A 19,098-nucleotide genomic window follows, 5' to 3' on the forward strand; every position below is an offset into this window, starting at 1 on the left:
TCATATTAAAAATGCTCCCCCTTTGATATGATTACTATATACATAAATTACTACAATTTTCTTCTACAAATTCTCCCCCTTTGACATCAATGACAAAGGTTGGAAAGTCCAAAAACTGTCAAAAAAAGTTATGTCTATTGTCCTAAACTGTCAAAAATTATGTCTACTGTCCAACACTGTCAAAACTTTCTATCTTGCTGCTTCAAGCTGATATTATCTTCATGTAATCATCAAAATTTATCTTCAAACTATTCATACCTTGCTCCCATGTGTCCTTTGCTGCTTTGGCAGAAGTGAGCATTGCACATGAGACATATGATGCAATCTCAACTACATTAAGGTTAGAGTATGTAAAATTGGAATAAGTGTCCTTTTCTTTCATGCATTCCTCCAACTATCTGACAATATTTGATGTATTCAATGTAATAGACTCTCTAAATTATGATAGTCTTTTCAAAACTTGTTCTTTATCAAATTGCAATTTGTTGATGTAGTGAACACCAAAAACTTGTCCTACAAACTCACTGATTTTGCAAGAGGGTTGTTGTATCTGAAAGTTAGAGATTCCAACTCACTTAGCTTTCCTTGAATCTTGTTATCTAACTCTATCTTTAACTTATGAGATAAAGTACATTTGATATATAGTATCTTACCAACTTGTTGACATTTCTTGAGTTCTTTGATATAAGTATCATGACTCATCAAATCATTTTGAATATTCTTACAAATGGCACTAAAAAGATTAGTATCATGTGAAATTTGAGCCTTAGACTTAGCAACATTCAACAAATTTGTAAACTTAGCATCAAATGATTTTACATCTACTTGAGCTCTCTGTTTCGGGTCTTTTTCTGTATGTTCTACTAAGAGGGTGTTGTGCAATCTATCAGTCAGCTCCATTAATGCTCCTTGTAAACTAATGAATTTTCTATTCTTCTTAATCAATTTTTCCAAAAATGAGATCAATTCAGTTTGATCATCATCATCATTTGTAAGGTTAGCGAGAGATATAGGAGTGGATGAGCTAGATGATTTCACCAAATCTTCCTCTTGTTTCTTCTCTGCCACCTTCTTTGATTTTCTCTCTTCTTCTTCTTCTTCTTTTTCCTCTCTTTCTCTTCTTTCTTTCTCTTTTTCATTTTCCCTCTTCTATTCTTCTTCTTTTTTATTCTTCTCCTCCTCAACCAATTTCAATTTGGCTTCTTCAATTTTTTTCTTTTCTTCTTCTAGCTATCTTTTATATTGCTCAATTTGTCTCAATTGATATTGAATTTCTTCTGGATAAGATTCAAGCTAATTGAATGGATCTTATCAATGTTAACAATAACATTTGTCTGATCAACCTGCATAGCATCACCACTTATTTATACTTCCAATTTTTTCTTTGTAGTTGTAGGTTCTTCATTTAACTCACTCATTATTTGATTGATGGTTTCTACAGTTCCACTTCTAATAATATTCTCTTCTCCTCCCATGAACAAAAATACCTCATCTTACTTCGCAAGTAAGGTGCTAGTTTTTTCATCAATTTCTTGATTTCATCTTGATCATCTATCTTGCACATTGTTCTTAGCATTGACTTCTGAATTTCCATGTCTTCTTCATGAACTCAAGCCTTCTTAGCTATACTTCTATCATAGAATTTTTTATTCATCATGCCTTTAGTACTCTCAAGTTTCAAGTTATTAAGAATCATATATCTCACAATAGAGATATCTTGTTGTTCCTTCTCATTATCATTGTATGAATCATAGAACTTGTTCATCTACAAAAAGTTTCCTTCATTAACAATGGTTGTGTTGATTTTCTCTATCTTTGGTTTACATGGTTGCCTTGTTGTACCTGTTGGCTTCTTGGAAATAGTAACCTTTTCTAGCTATTTGACTTCTTCTTCACTAGAATCTTCAATTGTCAACAATTCCTTCTTCCTTTTTCCAGGTGCAATAGCTTGTTTCTTGACTTTCTTTTAGGTTCATTAGGATGCTTTGGTTATACAGTAGCATATGGAATGCTCTATTCTATAGGAGTTTTTGCAATAGATACACTAGATGCTTCATCAACTGATAGGGGTGTCACATACATCACACCTTTTTTGCCAATATGTTTTAGTCTAGAGATCATTTGTCTTACTACTTGTGACTCACTCTTTGTCATACTGGCCTCACTTAGTTATTTCTTCACCATAGTCTGAACTTTCTTATGAGATGCTTTCTCTAATGATGCCTGATAGGATGATTGAGTTACCTCCTCATAAGTTCCAAATTTGTATGAAGCTTGATCTATTTTTGATTTTAACATTAAATCAATGTAACCAATAGCTACATCGTCATTCAATTCATAACCTTAAGGATGAATAAATATTTCCATTGGTTCCACTGATTCAATATAAGGTAGATCTGTATCCACCATAAAACATATATCATTCTTAAATCTATCAACAATTGTGGGGAAATTTTGAATCTCTATTTCATCTCATTCTAAAATGTCCTCAAAATTAGATTTTTGTTGTCTAAGATTTTCTATGCAGGATGCCTTCTACACACATGTTTGTTATCTTGTCCATAGTGCATCTTTGACTGCTCATAATATTAGTAATTGATAGAAATGGAAATCTCTTAAACACGTGAAAGAAAATGTGATTAATTAGAGATTGAAATCTAAATACACCATTCTTAGTCCTCTTAATCCTTTCCAAATTCTCAAGGAGTTGCACTCTTAGAATCTAACTCAAATTCACTTGTTCTTTCTCAATGAAAATCTTATAAGCTACATAAATGGAACCTGCTGACATCTCATCACTTTTGGAACTTGCACATATAGAATAAGCAATGATTATACTCAAGAATCTCACATCATGTTTTCTAATGATGTTGATCCCCATTCCCTTACCATTATAAACTACTTTGGTGTAAATTTCTACCTTCTTCTTAACTAGTTTCCCTCCATTGGGTACACTGCCTTGCTTACTAAGACTAGTAACCTCATGTATAAGGTCAGCATAAATATCAACTACATTTCCTCCCATCCAAATCTTTCCACTTTGAGTTCCACTTAATATAATTTGTGTCCATTCTTTGGTATCAAGTTCATGGTAAAAGTAATATATGACTTTAATCATATCCAGACTTAAAAGTCGAATCATGATTGAAAATAATTTTCATGTCCTTGTTCATGAATTCACTTCCAATAGTCTCAAATTTGCTAGACAAGTAGCTTCATACATCTTCCAAATATACTATGTTGTTCATAGTAATAGATAAAGCCAAATTAGGGTTTTCCTCTAAGGTTTTCTCAAGAATAACCTTTATTTTGGATCTATCAACATTCTAAACTACTGAAATATCCATAATTAATCCAAATAGAAATTTACCCAACAAATTATATGCAAAAAATGATAAAAATACCTTTTTTGAAGTAGGATTTTTCTTGAAATTGCATTTAAAAATCGTTTTTGTATGCTACAATCTTCTGAAATGATTCATAATGTTGAAATAATTATGTTCTATACTCCTTTTACCTAATATTGAACTTGCATTAATTGTACACTTCGCTAACTCGAAAAAGTTGTTCATTACATTCTGAAATCAAATATCTGCTCAAGATCATCTATCTGATCTTCAAATGCTACTTGAGGATAACTATAGCTTCCAGCCATCATAAAAATTCTTCATAAAATTCTTTGTAAAAACATAGATTCCATCTACTATTATAGAATCAACCTTATCTATTTGCAATAGTAACTCTTATTTTCTTGATAACTTATTACTAAAAGATCCAAATTCCAGGCAAGCTTAGCCATAGTCTAGACTCATCTAGATACACCTTTTACAAATTCCTCATCAAGTTATTCTCAAAGTTCACTAACTACATTTGTTCAATCTTCATTGTCTTTCTTAGTTTCAAAGTTTCTTTCATGATCCCTTCTATCATTTTTGAGGTTTCTTACATTGTTTCCTTTGTTCTTAAAGTTTCTTTCATGATTCCTTCTATCATTTCTAAAGCTTCTTCCACTATTGCTTTTGTCCATTCTATTATACTTTTTTTGTATCTCCAAAGTTGTTGCATGAATGACATACTGAGGTTTTGCTTCAAGGATTCTATTGATCAATATGTGCTTGACAATTCCAAGCTATGTGTCCAAAGCCATTACACTTATAACACATGACCTTTCTTTCATTAGAAGATCTTCTTTCTCTTGATGTCCTCTCATCAAGTTTTCTTCTATCTGCAAGGTTATTATTTCTAGACATTCTTCTATTTCTTTTATCATTATCATATTTAGGCTTCTTACAATCAATTTCTTAATGACCCATACCATGACAATTATGACAATAAAATTTGTAACATGACTAAATGACTTATTTGTACAATTTATTTTTATGTGACCTATTTCATTACATGAAAAACACTTACCTCCAAATTCATACCTAGTTTCCTTAGGAGATTCTACTTCCTAGGTTCATCCAATTTCTCAGTTTCCTTCTCTAGTCCAACTTCTTTAGATTTATCAGGAGATTGACTCAATCCAATCTTATCATCAGATTTATCTTTTTCTTTTAGATTAGATCCACTTTTAGGTTTCTTTGTAGATATTTTAAATAGCTAACCAAGACTAGTCTTATCATAGGTAGGTCTTTGTATTTACATAGATTCATCAAGCTTTTCTCTACTAGAATAAAGCTTTTTAAGTTGTACCTTACTTTGAGTTAGTTCACCTTTCACAATAGTTTTGTACTTTTGAAGTTCTCCATGATCTGCTCTTAATGCTTCAAGCTTAGATACCAACTTTGCTACATTGGCTCTAAGATTTGAATTTTCAGTCTTCAATTGAAATTCAAGTTTGTTAGGATCACTCTTCAAACTTAACTTCAGATTGGTAATCTTCAACTCATGCTTCAAAACCTTGTACTCTATTTTCAATTTTCAATATTCATCATCACTAGTTTTAGATTCAGTAGATTCAAGCTTGGATTTGAGATGTTCAATCTTGTCCTTCAATTGTCCAATGTATACTTTTGAGTCTTCAAATCTATTCATCAACTTATCTCTTTCTTTAGTAAGGAGATCAATTTGTTCAAGTGCATCTTCAAGGTTCTTCATCAACTATTCCATATCCATAGGGATCTTACTCAAATTTTTAAGCCGCATTTGAGTAATTGTACTCTGATACCAATTGTTAGAAATAAGGAATATTGAAGCGGGGAGGGGGGTGAATCAATATTCTACAAATTTTTATTACCAACTAGATATTATTAATTACTTTGAACCATGCACAAGAAAGTAAACAAACAATTTTGAATAGTAAAAGTAACCATACACAAATAGAACTCATAACACCATATTTTGTTAACTAGGGAAACCTTGGCCAAGGGAAAAACCTGGTGGGAGTGATGCCCATAAAGATATATTGATTCTATATGTGTGTGTGTGTGTGTGTGTGTGTGTGTGTGTGTGTGTGTTCCTTGTTAGAGGATGAACCCTTTTAGGAGTCAATACAAAAATTTAGTATATAGAGTTCCTATTAGAATACTTTCAATTGCTATTAGGAGATTCCAAACCTATTAGGAGTTGTAGTATAATGTATACAAGAAGAGCTCACTACCCTATCAAGTAACTAAACTTTAAGTTCCTCAAATATAGATGTATAGATGCTATAACTTCTCAGTTGATCTCTAACCTTAGCTTGATCTCATATCACAAAATCAGGTTCTCAAAAACTTCACATATATCACTTCACAAAAAAATTTCATATCACTTTTACATAAAAAATGCACACTTAACCTCGTAAGATATCCTTTGTATAAATACCATGCCTTTTTACAAATTGTTGCTAGGTCGGCTAAGACCACAATATACTTATCCAACTTAGAGAAAACATCTAGGATGTTGGCCCTAATTGGTCAACTAATTATTTTGTAAACAAAATAATTTCTTTACCATTCATTCTAATGTCATGTACATCCTAATTATCATTCTTCTGTACTCTCTGTACTAATGTCTGAGGTTATACACATCATACCAACATGTATATTGTCTCCATCTAACCTCCCTAGTCATAATATGATGTGAGAAACATTTTACATATAAAATAATGTACTATTGTAAATCATTTTCATACTTAGACAATTTTTTGAGCACCAAAAAGCTAAGTACCTTTATTTTTTAGGTTTACTACAAGTATGTACAACATGTGTTGCCGCTAATGACAACACTTGCATATCATGCCTTGCGTGTTTTTGACAGTTTGGATGCCCCTCAGTCCTTGGCTGTAAGCTAAAGAATTGCTTGTGTACGCCCGTATCGGGTTCCTAAACCTTCCAACAACAAAAAAATTATTATCATAGATTTAATATTTATTTATTTATTTATTAACTATTATTAATAATTTGTTATAACATTGATTGTCATATATGGTTCAACTAAATTAAATTAGATATAAATGAAAAATGAATAACTTAGAGTTGTGTGTGTGTCTATATATATATATATATATAATTGAAATATAATTATAACATTCCTCTTTATTTTTGTATCTTTTGTTTTACTTTTTGGTACTTGTCTTAGGCATATTACTATTGTAATCACCTTGTCTTAAGTAGTGATTAAAATTTTGAGTGTTTACCAATCAAAATAAATTACTTTCAAACAATATTATATAATTGATATTTTAAGTAGTAGACATGTGTGTTTCTTACATTTATAAATCAATAAAATTAATTAAGAGTTTTCTTATTGGCTAAAATCATTGGGGTCTTATACACGAATTTCTCTAAAGCACTATGTCCCTCCAAATTTTCAGCCGACATTTATCATAGTATTTTCCATTATTGAACATATAGAATTGAAATCATATATTACTACATCATCATTATGATTAATATTTATTTAAATAATTATCTCTAAAAATAACTTATTGAAATAAATTTACATTTTGATTTTTGAATTATAAATTATTGTTGTAACAATTTAAAATTAATATATTTAAAACTTATTATAAACATATATTTAATTTATAACTAAATTTCATTAAGAGACAAGTCCTAAGCCATTTTATAGCACTTGTTCGGATTACAATGAAATACACATATTCATATCAATATATATGTTAACCAACATTTTCCAATTCTTCTATTATTGCAATATTTAAAAATGCATTCATCTAATTGTCTCATAGTCTATCAGTTTAGGTTATTCAATATAAAAACAATCTATTACCATAAACTACCTTTTTTAATTACATAAATTTCAAGATATATTATTTTTACATGAAGATGGATCATTATGCCGAGAGGCATATACAATGGGAGAAACACTTCTCAGCACAAAGAATATTCCAAAGAATAATCCATGCAAGGAAAAAAGATTTGGTGAGAGTTACAAACGAAATTAAAATATGGAATGCCATTTGGCAATCAAAAAGATTTGGTGAGAGTTACAAACGAAATTAAATAATGGAATGTCATTTGACAATCAAAAAGATTTGGTGAGAGTTACAAACAAAATAATAAGCCCAAAATAATAGGGCCCGAAAAAGTAGGGCCCGAAAAAGTAGGAACTGAAAAAATATGGCCCGAAAAAGTAGGGCCTGAAAAAATAGGGGCAAAATAATTTCAATATGTTTTTTTTTTTGTTAAATATATTTTTGCATGCACATTCATACTTGTTTTTTGTAGGGAGTGGGGGAATTTGAAACAAATTCGTGGAATGTGAAGAGACGTCTGTTAGGGGATATGAGGAGCCTCTCAGAAGTTATAAAACCAAGGCTCACCATTTCATTTTCATTTTATGTTTTTGCAGGAAGGAAGAGGTGGAGGTTATTGGAGGATTAGATTGGAGTTTTTGAATAGGAGTAGATTGAAATTTTGGAGTAACATTTTTGTAGGTGAAATTTCTATTTTTTATTTACATTTTCATTTAGATTTAGATGTAAATGTAAATTGAAATTCAAAATTAGTTATAATATTCTACTTTGATTTAGATTTCAATCTTAATTAATTTTATTTAGATTTAGAATTCTGTTCATAACTATTTAGGCTTGCATTTAATAGTTTAGTCTTGCATGTTTGATTTAGATTTAGATTTGTATTCAAAATCTATTTGATTTATATATTTTATAATACTTTTCATTTACATATTTTAAAAGTGCATGTTTCAAATTAGTTTTATATTTGCATGTTTCATATTAGTTTTAGATTTTCATATTTCAAAATAGTTTTGGTTTGCATGTTTTAGATTTGAATGTTTCACAATAGTTTTACATTTGCATGTTTCTAAGTATTTATATTTTCATATTTCAAAACATAATTTTATCATTAATCTGGATGAGAATGCCACCATATAAATACAATTTATAGTTTATTAAAGTTAATGATTTATTTAAAGTAGATAAATCATAAATTTAGTATATATTTTAACATTATTGAATTATAAAATAAAATAAAATATTCAAAATAATAGCTAGCCAAAATAATATTAAGCCAAATGGATGCTGAAATAATAGAACTTGAAAAAATAAGGCCAAAAAAATAGAATGCAAGAAAATAAGGCTGAAATAACTTAATTAAATATATTTTTGCATGCATATTCATGCTTATTTTTTGTGAGGAGTGGGGGAATTTGAAACAAATTCATGGAATGTCAAAAGACATCTATTGGGAGATATGAGGGTTCTCTCATAAATTATAAAACAAATGCTCCTCATTTCATTTTCATTTTGTGTTTTTGCAGAGAGGAAGAGATGGAGATTATTGGAGCAATTAGAGTTTTTTAACAGGAGCAGATTAAAGTTTCATATAGTTTAGCCTTGTATGTTTGATTTAGATTTAGGATTCAAAAACTTTTTGATTTAGATATTTGATAATACATTTCTTTTGCAGATTTTTAATGTGCATGTTTCAATTTAGTTTTACATTTGCATGTTTTACATTAGTTTTAGATTTGCATACTTCAAAATACTTTTGGTTTCCATGTTTAGATTTGTATGTTTCATAATAGTTTTATATTTGCATATTTCAAAATATTTATATTTTTAATGTTTCATAATTAAATTTAATCGTTGATGCAGACAAGAAGTTCACCTTATCAATAAAATTTGTATTTTATTAAAGTTAGTGATTAATTTAAAATAAACGAATCATATATTTGGTTTATATTGTCATTATTTAATTAGATTATATATGTGGCTACTAAATATATTAATTAAGAAAGAAAATCATAAGTCTAAATAGATTCCTTAATGATAGGGAGATTTAATGATTACAATTCTTAATCATTGCAATAAAAATTGCAATTACAATTGCAATTACAATTCTAATTCTAATTGATTACAATTCTTAATCATTGCATTATTAAAAATTCAACAATATATAATGTTCTCACATCATCATGGAGAAATAATTAGAGTTAGAGTTAGAGTTAGAGTTAGAGTTAGAGTTAGAATTAGAATTAGAGTTAGGGTTAGAATTAGAATTAAAATTAGAATTAGAGTTAGAGTTAGAATTAGAGTTAGAATTAGAGTTAGAATTAGAATTAGAGTTAGACTTAGAATTAGAGTTAGAGTTAGAATTAGAATTAGAATTAGAATTAGAATTAGAGTTAGAGTTAGAGTTAGAATTAGAATTAGAGTTAGAGTTAGAATTAGAGTTAGAGTTAGAGTTAAAGTTAGAGATAGAATTGTGATCAGGGTTAAATTAGGGTTAGGGTTAGAATTAGAGTTAAATTAGGGTTACGGTTAGAATGACAGGGAGATTTATTCATTACAATTCTTAATCATTGCAATAAAAATTGCATTAGCATTATTAAAAAATCAACAATATATAATGTTCTCACATCATCATGGAGAAATAATTAGAGTTAGAATTAGAGTTAGAGTTAGAGTTAGAGTTAGAGTTAGAGTTAGAGTTAGAATTAGAGGTAGAGTTAGAGTTAGAATTAGAATTAGAGTTAGGGTTAGAATTAGAATTAGAGTTAGAATTAGAGTTAAAGTTAGAGTTAGAGTTAGAGTTAGAGTTAGAGTTAGAATTAGAGTTAGAGTTAGAATTAGAATTAGAATTAGAATTAAAATTAGAATTAGAATTAGAATTAAAGTTATAATTAGAATTAGAATTAGAGTTAGAGTTAGAATTAGAATCAGAGTTAGAGTTAGAATTAGAGTTAGAGTTAGGGTTCAAGTTAGAGTTAGAGTTAAAGTTAGAGATAGAATTGTGATCAGGGTTAGATTAGGGTTAGGGTTAGAATTGGAGTTAGGGTTAGAGTTAGAGTTAGAATTAGAATTAGAATTAGAGTTAGAATTAGAATTAGAGTTAGAATTAGAGTTAGAATTAGAATTAGAGTTAGAGTTAGAATTAGAATTAGAATTAGAATTAGAGTTAGAGTTAGAATTAGAATTAGAGTTAGAGTTAGAATTAGAGTTAGAGTTAAAGTTAGAGATAGAATTGTGATCAGGGTTAGATTAGGGTTAGGGTTAAAGTTACCTTATTAGATTTAGGGTTAGGGTAAGAGTTAGGGCTAGGATTAGGATTAGAATTAGGGTTAGTGTTAGAGTTAGAGTTATATATAGTGTTAGGGTTAGGATTAGGGGTAGGTTTATAGTAAAAGTTAGGGTGAGGGTTAATATTAGGGTTAGGGTTACAAAAAGTGTCAAAGTTAGAGTTAGGGTTAGAATTAGAGGTAGGGTTAGAATCAGGGATAAAGTTAGAGTTGGAGTTAGGGTTAGAGTTAGAGTTAGAGTTAGATTTAGGGTAAGAATCAGGGTTAGGATTAGAATTAGCATTAGAGTTAGAGCTAGGGTTAGAATTAGGGTTAGGGTTAGGGTTAGGGTTAGGGTAAGAATTAGAGTTAGAGTTATAGTTAGGGTTAGAGTTAGGAACAGAGTTATAGTTAGGGTTACAATTAGGTTAGGGTTAGAGCTAGAATTGGGGTTAGAATTAGAGTTAGAGTTAGAATTAGAGTTAGAGTTAGAATTAGAGTTAGAATTAGAATTAGAGTTAGAGTTAGAATTAGAGTTAGAATTAGAATTAGAATTAGAGTTAGAGTTAGGGTTAGAATTAGAATTAGAATTAGAATTAGAGTTAGAATTCGAGTTAGAATTAGAATTAGAGTTACAATTAGAGTTAGAGTTAGAATTAGAGTTAGAGTTAGAATTAGAGTTAGAATTAGAGTTAGACTTAGAATTAGAATTAGAATTAGAACTAGAATTAGAATTAGAATTAGAGCTAGAGTTAGAGTTAGAGTTAGAGTTAGAATTAGAATTAGAGTTAGAGTTAGAGTTAGAATTAGAATTAGAGTTAGAGTTAGAATTAGAGTTAGAGTTAGGGTTCAAGTTAGAGTTAGAGTTAAAGTTAGAGATAGAATTGTGATCAGGGTTAGAATTAGAGTTAAATTAGGGTTAAATTAGGGTTAGGGTTAGAATGATAGGGAGATTTATTGATTACAATTCTTAATCATTGCAATAAAAATTGCATTAGCATTATTAAAAATTCAACAATATATAATGTTCTCACATCATCATGGAGAAATAATTAGAGTTAGAATTAGAGTTAGAGTTAGAATTAGAGTTAGAGTTAGAGTTAGAATTAGAGTTAGAATTAGAGTTAGAGTTAGAATTAGAGTTAGAGTTAGAGTTAGAATTAGAATTAGAGTTAGGGTTAGAATAAGAATAAGAATTAGAATTAGAATTAGAATTACAGTTAGAATTAAAATTAGAGTTAGAATTAGAGTTAGAGTTAGAGTTAGAGTTAGAATTAGAATTAGAATTAGAGTTAGAATTAGAGTTAGAATTAGAATTAGAGTTAGAGTTAGAATTAGAATTAAAATTAGAATTAGAGTTATAATTAGAATTAGAATTAGAGTTAGAGTTACAATTAGAATTAGAGTTAGAGTTAGAATTAGAATTAGAGTTAGAGTTAGAATTAGAGTTAGAGGTAGGGTTCAAGTTAGAGCTAGAGTTAAAGTTAGAGATAGAATTGTGATCAGGGTTAGATTAGGGTTAGGGTTAGAATTAGAGTTAGGGTTAGAGTTAAAATTAGAATTAGAATTAGAGTTAGAGTTAGAATTAGAGTTAGAGTTAGAATTAGAGTTAGAGTTAGAATTAGAATTAGAATTAGAATTAGAATTAGAGTTAGAATTAGAATTAGAATTAGAATTAGAGTTAGAGTTAGAGTTAGAGTTAGAATTAGAGTTAGATTTAGAATTAGAATTAGAGTTAGACTTAGAATTAGAGTTAGAGTTAGAGTTAGGGTTCAAGTTAGAGTTAGAGTTAAAGTTAGAGATAGAATTGCGATCAGGGTTAGATTAGGGTTAGGGTTAAAGTTACCTTATTAGATTTAGGGTTAGGGTAAGAGTTAGGGCTAGGATTAGGATTCGAATTATGGTTAGTGTTAGAGTTAGAGTTATATATAGTGTTAGGGTTAGGATTAGGGGTAGGTTTATAGTCAAAGTTAGGGTGAGGGTTAATATTGGGGTTAGGGTTACAAAAAGTGTCAAAGTTAGAGTTAGGGTTAGAATTAGAGGTAGGGTTAGAATTAGGGATAAAGTTAGAGTTTGAATTAGGGTTAGAGTTAGAGTTAGAGTTAGATTTAGGGTAAGAATCAGGGTTAGGATTAGAATTAGCATTAGAGTTAGAGCTAGGGTTAGAATTAGGGTTAGGGTTAGGGTTAGGGTTAGGGTAAGAATTAGAGTTAGAGTTATGGTTAGGGTTAGAGTTAGGAATAGAGTTATAGTTAGGGTTACAATTAGGTTAGGGTTAGAGCTAGAATTGGGGTTAGGGTTAGAATTAGGGTTAGAGTTAGGGTTATATAGGTTTGGGTTAAGATTAGGGGTAGAATTAGAGTTACAATTAGAGTTAGAGTTAGAATTAGGGTTACATATTGAGTTAGAGCTAGAGTTAGGGTAAGGGTAATAATTAGGGTTAGGGCAAGAATTAGGGTTACAAATAAAGTTAAGGTTACGGTTAGGATTAGATTTAGAGGTAGGATTTGAGCTAGATTTAGAGATAGAATTAGAATTAGAACAAGAGTTGGAGTTAGAGGTAGTGTTAGAATTAGGGCTAGGACTATCGTTAGCATAAGGGTTATGGTTAGAGTTAGGGTTAGCATTAGGGTTAGGGTTATAATTACTGTTAGTTTTAGTGTTAGTGTTAGTGTTAGTGTTAGTGTTAGGGTTATAATTGGGGCTAGAATTGAGGCTAGGGTTAGGGTTAGGGTTAGGTTTAGAATAAGAGTTAGAGTTAGGGATCAAGCTAGAGTTAAAGTTGGAGATAGAGTTGGTGTTAGGATTAGATTTAGGGTTAGGGATGGAGTTGGGGTTAGCTTTAGGGTTAGATTTAGGTTTAGACTTAGAGTTAGGGTTAGAATTAGGATTGGGTTTATGATTAGAATTAAGGTTAGGATTAGAGTTAGAGTTACATATAGTGTTAGGGTTAGTATTAGCATTATATATAATGTTAAGATTAGGATTATGAGTAGGATTAGGGTTAGCGTTAGGGTTAGTGTTAGGGTTACAATTAGAGTTAGAGTTATAATTATAGCGAGGGTTAGAGTTAGAGTTAGAGTTAGGGTTAGAATTAGGGGTAGGGGTAGGGTTAGGGTTAGAGATAGAGTTGGAGTTAGAGTTACGGTTAGAGTTAGAATATGGGTTTAAATTAGGGTTAGATTTAGGGTTAGAATTAGCATTAGAGTTAGAATTAGAGTTAGGATTAGAGTTATAGGAAGGCTTAGGGTTAGGGCTAGAATTAGGGCTAGGGTTAGAATTAGCATTAGATTTAGGATTATAAAGGGTTAAGGTTAGAGTTAGGGGAGAATTAAAGTTAGAGATAGAGTTAGAGTTAGAGTTAGGGTTAGGGTTAAACTTATATATATATATATATATATATATATATATATATATATAAACAAATAAATCAATACTAATTTTATCAAAAATAAAAAATTAGAATATATATATATATAATATTAAAATTATTATCATATCTTCCATATTCGTGGCGACTGCTACTAGCTTATATATACTTATATATATATATATAAAATGCCGAGAGTCATCCTTCTCGAGGCACCTACTTTAATTCAAATCGTATCCAACACAAAAAAACCATTACGATTTAAATTAAAATAAGTACCTCGAGAAGGATGACTCTCGGCATTTTATATATATATAAGTATATATAAGCTAGTTTATTATATAAAGAGAGACCTCTAATTGCATAAAGATGGATCATTGGACGTGTGGAAAATGATTAGACAATTTGACGGAAGCTGATGAGAAATAAGAAATAAGAATAAAGGCAGTGATTTTTCACATGGAAATGCTGTATGAAGGAAAAGCCCAGAAAGTGTGCTGTCTGTACTGTCTTGGAAATCTGCGCTCATGGGTTATGACAAGGTCAGACAAAAGAATAATAGGCAAACGCAGACTGACGACCGCACCCCACTAGTGTTATTAAAACCGTCCAGTAATATTTTATGCTATCAACAGCGAGCATAATCATAGAAAAGTATAAAACAGCGAGAAGAACAATGACAGTCACAACATAAATGCACGAAAAACGTTTTAGCTTGTCACAACATAAATGCACGAAAAACGTTTTAGCTTGTAAGGAAGTGACGTGTATGTTCTTTCCGATTCCCAGGGCTTATTTATACAGAAGGAAGGGAGTTGGTATCTCCACATCGGAACTACTAAGCTTTGCATTGCTGCGAAACAAGGTAATTTCTTGATGGTTTTTATCCATTATCCATTGCGTCCAAGTAGTCATTTCTAGAATTTTGTCTTCCACAAAAGTTTTGTGTGCGTGTTTAGCTCACGGCATTACATAGAATTTATTGAAATGAATTCAGACTAAATCAAATATAACGTTTGGTTCTATGTTTACAGGAATGGCGTACAAAATGGCGGTTTTGCCTACGTTGATTGTTCTTGTTCTTGTGGTACGTATTTTGTAGTCTTCCAAAACTATCATATACTCTTTAGTCAAAAAATAACTTGACATCTTTCAGCGAAAAATATGTTTGATGGACTTGATGGCTTAATATTTAACTGTCTCGTGTCTTCATTTGCTTTGGGCAGAGTGTGGTTGTGAGCGAGGCCACCAATTTGGAGGGTGAAGGGGTTTGTCCAGCTTTAGGTTACTGGAACCTGAAGTTGCCCAACACATCCATTCCCAACGCGTCTGTCCTCATCATCTGCTTGACAAAAATATTCAAGTTGATACATCCATTTCTAGTCAGAAGTATATTGCACCCGGAGGAGATACATCTGGAGGAGATCTAACCATATACAGTCATAAGTATGTTACCCCTCAAGTAGGAGGTATATCTGTGTCTAGTTCTAGAGGAGGAGATGTAACCATATACAGTCATAAGTACTTCACACCTCAAGCAGGAGATATATATGTGGCTAGTCAAAAATACATTCCACCTAGAGGAGGAGATGTAACCATGTATAGTCATAAGTACATTACATCTCAAAGAGGAGATATATCCATGTCTAGTCAAAAGCATTTCCCATCTCAAGGAGGAGATGTGACTGTATATAGTCATAATTATATTCCACCTCAAGGAGGAGATGTGACTGTATATAGTCATAAGTATATTCAACCTCAAACAGGAGATGTGACCCTATATAATCGTAAATATATCATTGATAGGGATTCATCACCCAAAGGAGATATAACCCTAGACAAGGATCCAAATCAAGTAAATGTTGAGTACCATAGGCAATTATTGGGCGTAGATCCTTTATTGTCAATTTTCTTCTTTGAAAAAGATTTACGTATTGGAACCAAATTGATGGTCCATCTAGAGGCCTTAAAAGCCCATGATTTAGCAACCTTCATTCCACGTAGCATAGCAGATGAAATCCCTTTCTCACTGGAGAAACTAGTTGTAGCTCAAGATTTGCTCAACATTCCTCAAGGTTCCCACATGAGTATTTCCATGGAAAAAACTTTGAAAAAATGTGAGAGTCCAGCTATCAGTGGTGAAACAACATATTGTGCAACCTCAATGGAGTCTATGATAGACTATAGTACTACAAAATTTGGTAGTAATGATTTGAATGTATTGGTCACAGATCTTCCAAGTAAATTCAGTTCTGACAATCACCAATACTTTGTCACTGCTATGTTTGCTAAAAGCAATTCTAGTTCCAAGCATGCTATTTGCCATAACTTAGAGTATCCATATGCTATATACATGTGTCATGAAGCTAAAGGAACTAGAATCTTTGAACTTTCTCTCAAAGGCCAAGGGAGTTATGGACGTTCTATACTAGTCGCGGCTATATGTCATGCGGACACCAGTGGATGGAATCCAGAGCATGCAGCCTTTGTGGCATTGAATGTGGAACCAGGCGAGGAAGGAATCTGCCACTTTGTGCTTGAAGGAACTATAGTGTGGCTTCATGCCAACTGATTATGAACTTATATCTCAAGTACTTTTCGCTTGTTGATCTAGCTCCTTTTCAATCCTTCTATCAGGTTGTTTGATAATATTGTTATGCTTCCTATATATGCTACTTAGTTTTCTCAATGTAATTGTGGTCCCTCTAGAAGGGCTTACCTTAGGCTAAGAGAGTGTTTGAACAGGTAGATGTTGAACTCCTTAGTAATGTTTGTATGGCTTATCTTTTGCTACTCCAATATATAGTGTGTTTATTTAATAACTCAAGTGACAGATATTTTTAAGGTGATTGATGTATACTTATAGTTATTTATCACTATTAATTAATAAATAAATAATTTATTGGATTCAGGTAGTAAAGATCACTCAGTCTTTATTAAGCTAAAGTTACACATTTCGTACATAATGCTGATTCTAATCACATGGGTTAATCTTCAAACTGAGATAATATTACAATAATTTTTTTTTCCAAATTAATGTAATTATAGGTCAAATATTGATGCAATTAGATTTCTGCAATCCATATGCTTAGTACCAAACATTTGATATATAGATATTCTTAATTCATTGTAATATGTGTTATATAAATTTCAATTCTTAGATAAATTGTATATTTTAATTTTAAAGTTAAAGTGAATTTAAAATTTATTTTTAAATTTCATATTTAGTTAAAAAAAATGTTGTAATTTATATTATTAAATTTTAATCAGTTAATTAAAGGAATGATGTATTATATTATATAATCACCATGTCATCTTGAAACATGACTATCTTCCCACCTAAATTAAATCCACACATTAATAATAGCATGTGTTAGAACATATATTTTCAAAGTTTTCTATAGCCCTAGTAAATAATCAACTTAATTTTCAATCAATTTAGATTTCGAACTCTTATTAGTTATGGAACAAGTTTATAAGAACAAGAAACTATAACTTCTTTATTAATGGGTTAAAAAGTTGTACTATCTTGTGAAGAGGGAAAAAATAGTTACACGTGTAATGAAATATTAATCTAATTGTGAAGTATGTATAATCATATCAAATTTTATTTATTTTTAAATGTGCTTAGAAAATGAGTTAATAGATTTATAGACCTAGTGCAATCTTGCACAAAGATATTAAATGATCTTCTAATTGATTAATCATCTCTATTTACACATTATCCTATACTCCACTCTATTTTATCTATTTCTACACATAGATCTTTATATCTAATTTCTATCATGGCTACTATTACATACTATAGCTAGATAATTGGTTCCCACCTAGAAAATCAAGCGTGCAAGGAGTAGGCTCAAGGGTTCTACCATTATTTGTTTGAATTGCACTAAAAATGAGAGAGAAAGGAATGCTAAAAAGCCCATCACCAAATGCAATAGGATGATTTCTATGATGAATTGAAAATTTATGCCAATAAACTTTGAAGTACAGATGATCAAGAAGTTTCACAATTGCAGGTAGACAAACAAAGATGTTGGGCCCTATATTGAAGAACTTCATATTTTGAGCATGAGGGAAAACAATAGTGAATATCAAAAGGATCTTGTGACTACATATGTGAATGAATTGAAATATAATATTCAAGATGAAATTAGTTTTCTTCTTCGAAAAATGGTCGATGTGTGCTTTTAACTAGCCTTCAGGGCTATAGAGAAAATTAAAAGAACAAGTGATTATTGAAATAGGGGCAGAGTCAACTATGCAAAAGGAAAAAGCAATAATGATTAAAATCATAACAGTGAATCAGGAGTTAAAATAGTCAAAGAGATGGATGGAATTTAAGGGGTAGATGACACTCTGGAGGATCAGGCAGAGATGAATGTAGACTCCACGTGTAAGTGCTAAAATTTATATCAGTTTGAGCATACCAAGAACCATTGTCCTACTAGACCAACTAATTCATCTATAGGTAATGAATGACACCTTATAGCCTTCTTTTCATAAAAAGTGAATGATGCCAACAAATGGTATAATACAAATGACTTTGAACTTTATGAAATGGTGCAAGTTCCAAGGAAATGGAAGTTAGAAAATATATTGAAGGTTGTGGGATATGTTAGAGGGCTAAAGGATCCTCTTAAAACTCAAGTTTGAAAAAAACCCTGCCAATCATTAACAAGCCATGGTATAGCATCAATGTGGACTTTATGTTAGGGCTACCTAAAATTACTAGGGGCATTGACATGGCATTTATTGTTTTAGATAGATTTAACAAGATGGATTACTTTTGGCATGTAGGAGAAATCATGATGCCTTTCAAATTATAGGATTTTTTTACAAGAAAATAGTTAGGATTCATGGTTTACTATTGTCTATAGTGACTGATAGGGATACCAATGTTAGGATAAACCACGAACAGAAATAAAAACTACATGCAAATATAACCAATAACAGAAAATAATAGAACACATAGAAATGAACACAAGGCACCAAGATTTAACATGGTTCACCCAATCCTTGGGCTACGTCCACCAAACAGCAAGTCTGATCTTATTACAATCCAGTGATTACAACCTGATTACAATCCGTAATCCCTTACAGCTCAATACCGCTGCAAGAACCAATTTCGTATCACAACATAATGAAAAATACCCAACCCTAAGCCCTTTTATACAAGTATTAAACCGCTTTAGGGTTATAACATGTCGGCCATAATATGTCGGCTACCATGTACAGTACTTATAAAGTATGTACAATAC

The 19,098-nt window shown here is 30.8% G+C and overlaps 2 protein-coding genes across 2 annotated transcripts; both read left to right on the forward strand.

The window, feature by feature from the left end:
• Window positions 1-14,206: 14,206 nt before the first annotated feature.
• On the forward strand, window positions 14,207-16,659 carry LOC149578038 (uncharacterized). Its single transcript, XM_089799049.1, has 5 exons — window positions 14,207-14,220; window positions 14,316-14,379; window positions 14,627-14,702; window positions 14,872-14,924; window positions 15,064-16,659. Exons 1-5 carry the CDS (start codon window positions 14,207-14,209, stop codon window positions 15,265-15,267), a joined length of 411 nt encoding a protein of 136 aa, XP_089655175.1. The 3' UTR covers window positions 15,268-16,659.
• On the forward strand, window positions 15,435-16,409 carry LOC149578039 (BURP domain-containing protein 6-like). Its single transcript, XM_089799060.1, has one exon. It carries the CDS (start codon window positions 15,435-15,437, stop codon window positions 16,407-16,409), a length of 975 nt encoding a protein of 324 aa, XP_089655186.1.
• Window positions 16,660-19,098: the final 2,439 nt, after the last annotated feature.

This window comes from Cupressus sempervirens, chromosome 1 (assembly GCF_028749045.1).
Source record: "Cupressus sempervirens isolate cs-2001-9-10 chromosome 1, ASM2874904v1, whole genome shotgun sequence".
In the NCBI taxonomy this organism is placed as follows: Eukaryota; Viridiplantae; Streptophyta; class Pinopsida; order Cupressales; family Cupressaceae; genus Cupressus; species Cupressus sempervirens.

Bases quoted from the DNA above. Each gene is read 5' to 3' on its own strand.
- LOC149578038 (XM_089799049.1), top strand. The intron at 14,380-14,626 runs GTCAGACAAAAG...TCCGATTCCCAG, and splicing joins CGCTCATGGGTTATGACAAG to GGCTTATTTATACAGAAGGA. The intron at 14,925-15,063 runs GTACGTATTTTG...TGCTTTGGGCAG, and splicing joins TGATTGTTCTTGTTCTTGTG to AGTGTGGTTGTGAGCGAGGC.
- LOC149578039 (XM_089799060.1), top strand. From the start codon at position 15,435: ATGTATAGTCATAAGTACATTACATCTCAAAGAGGAGATATATCCATG.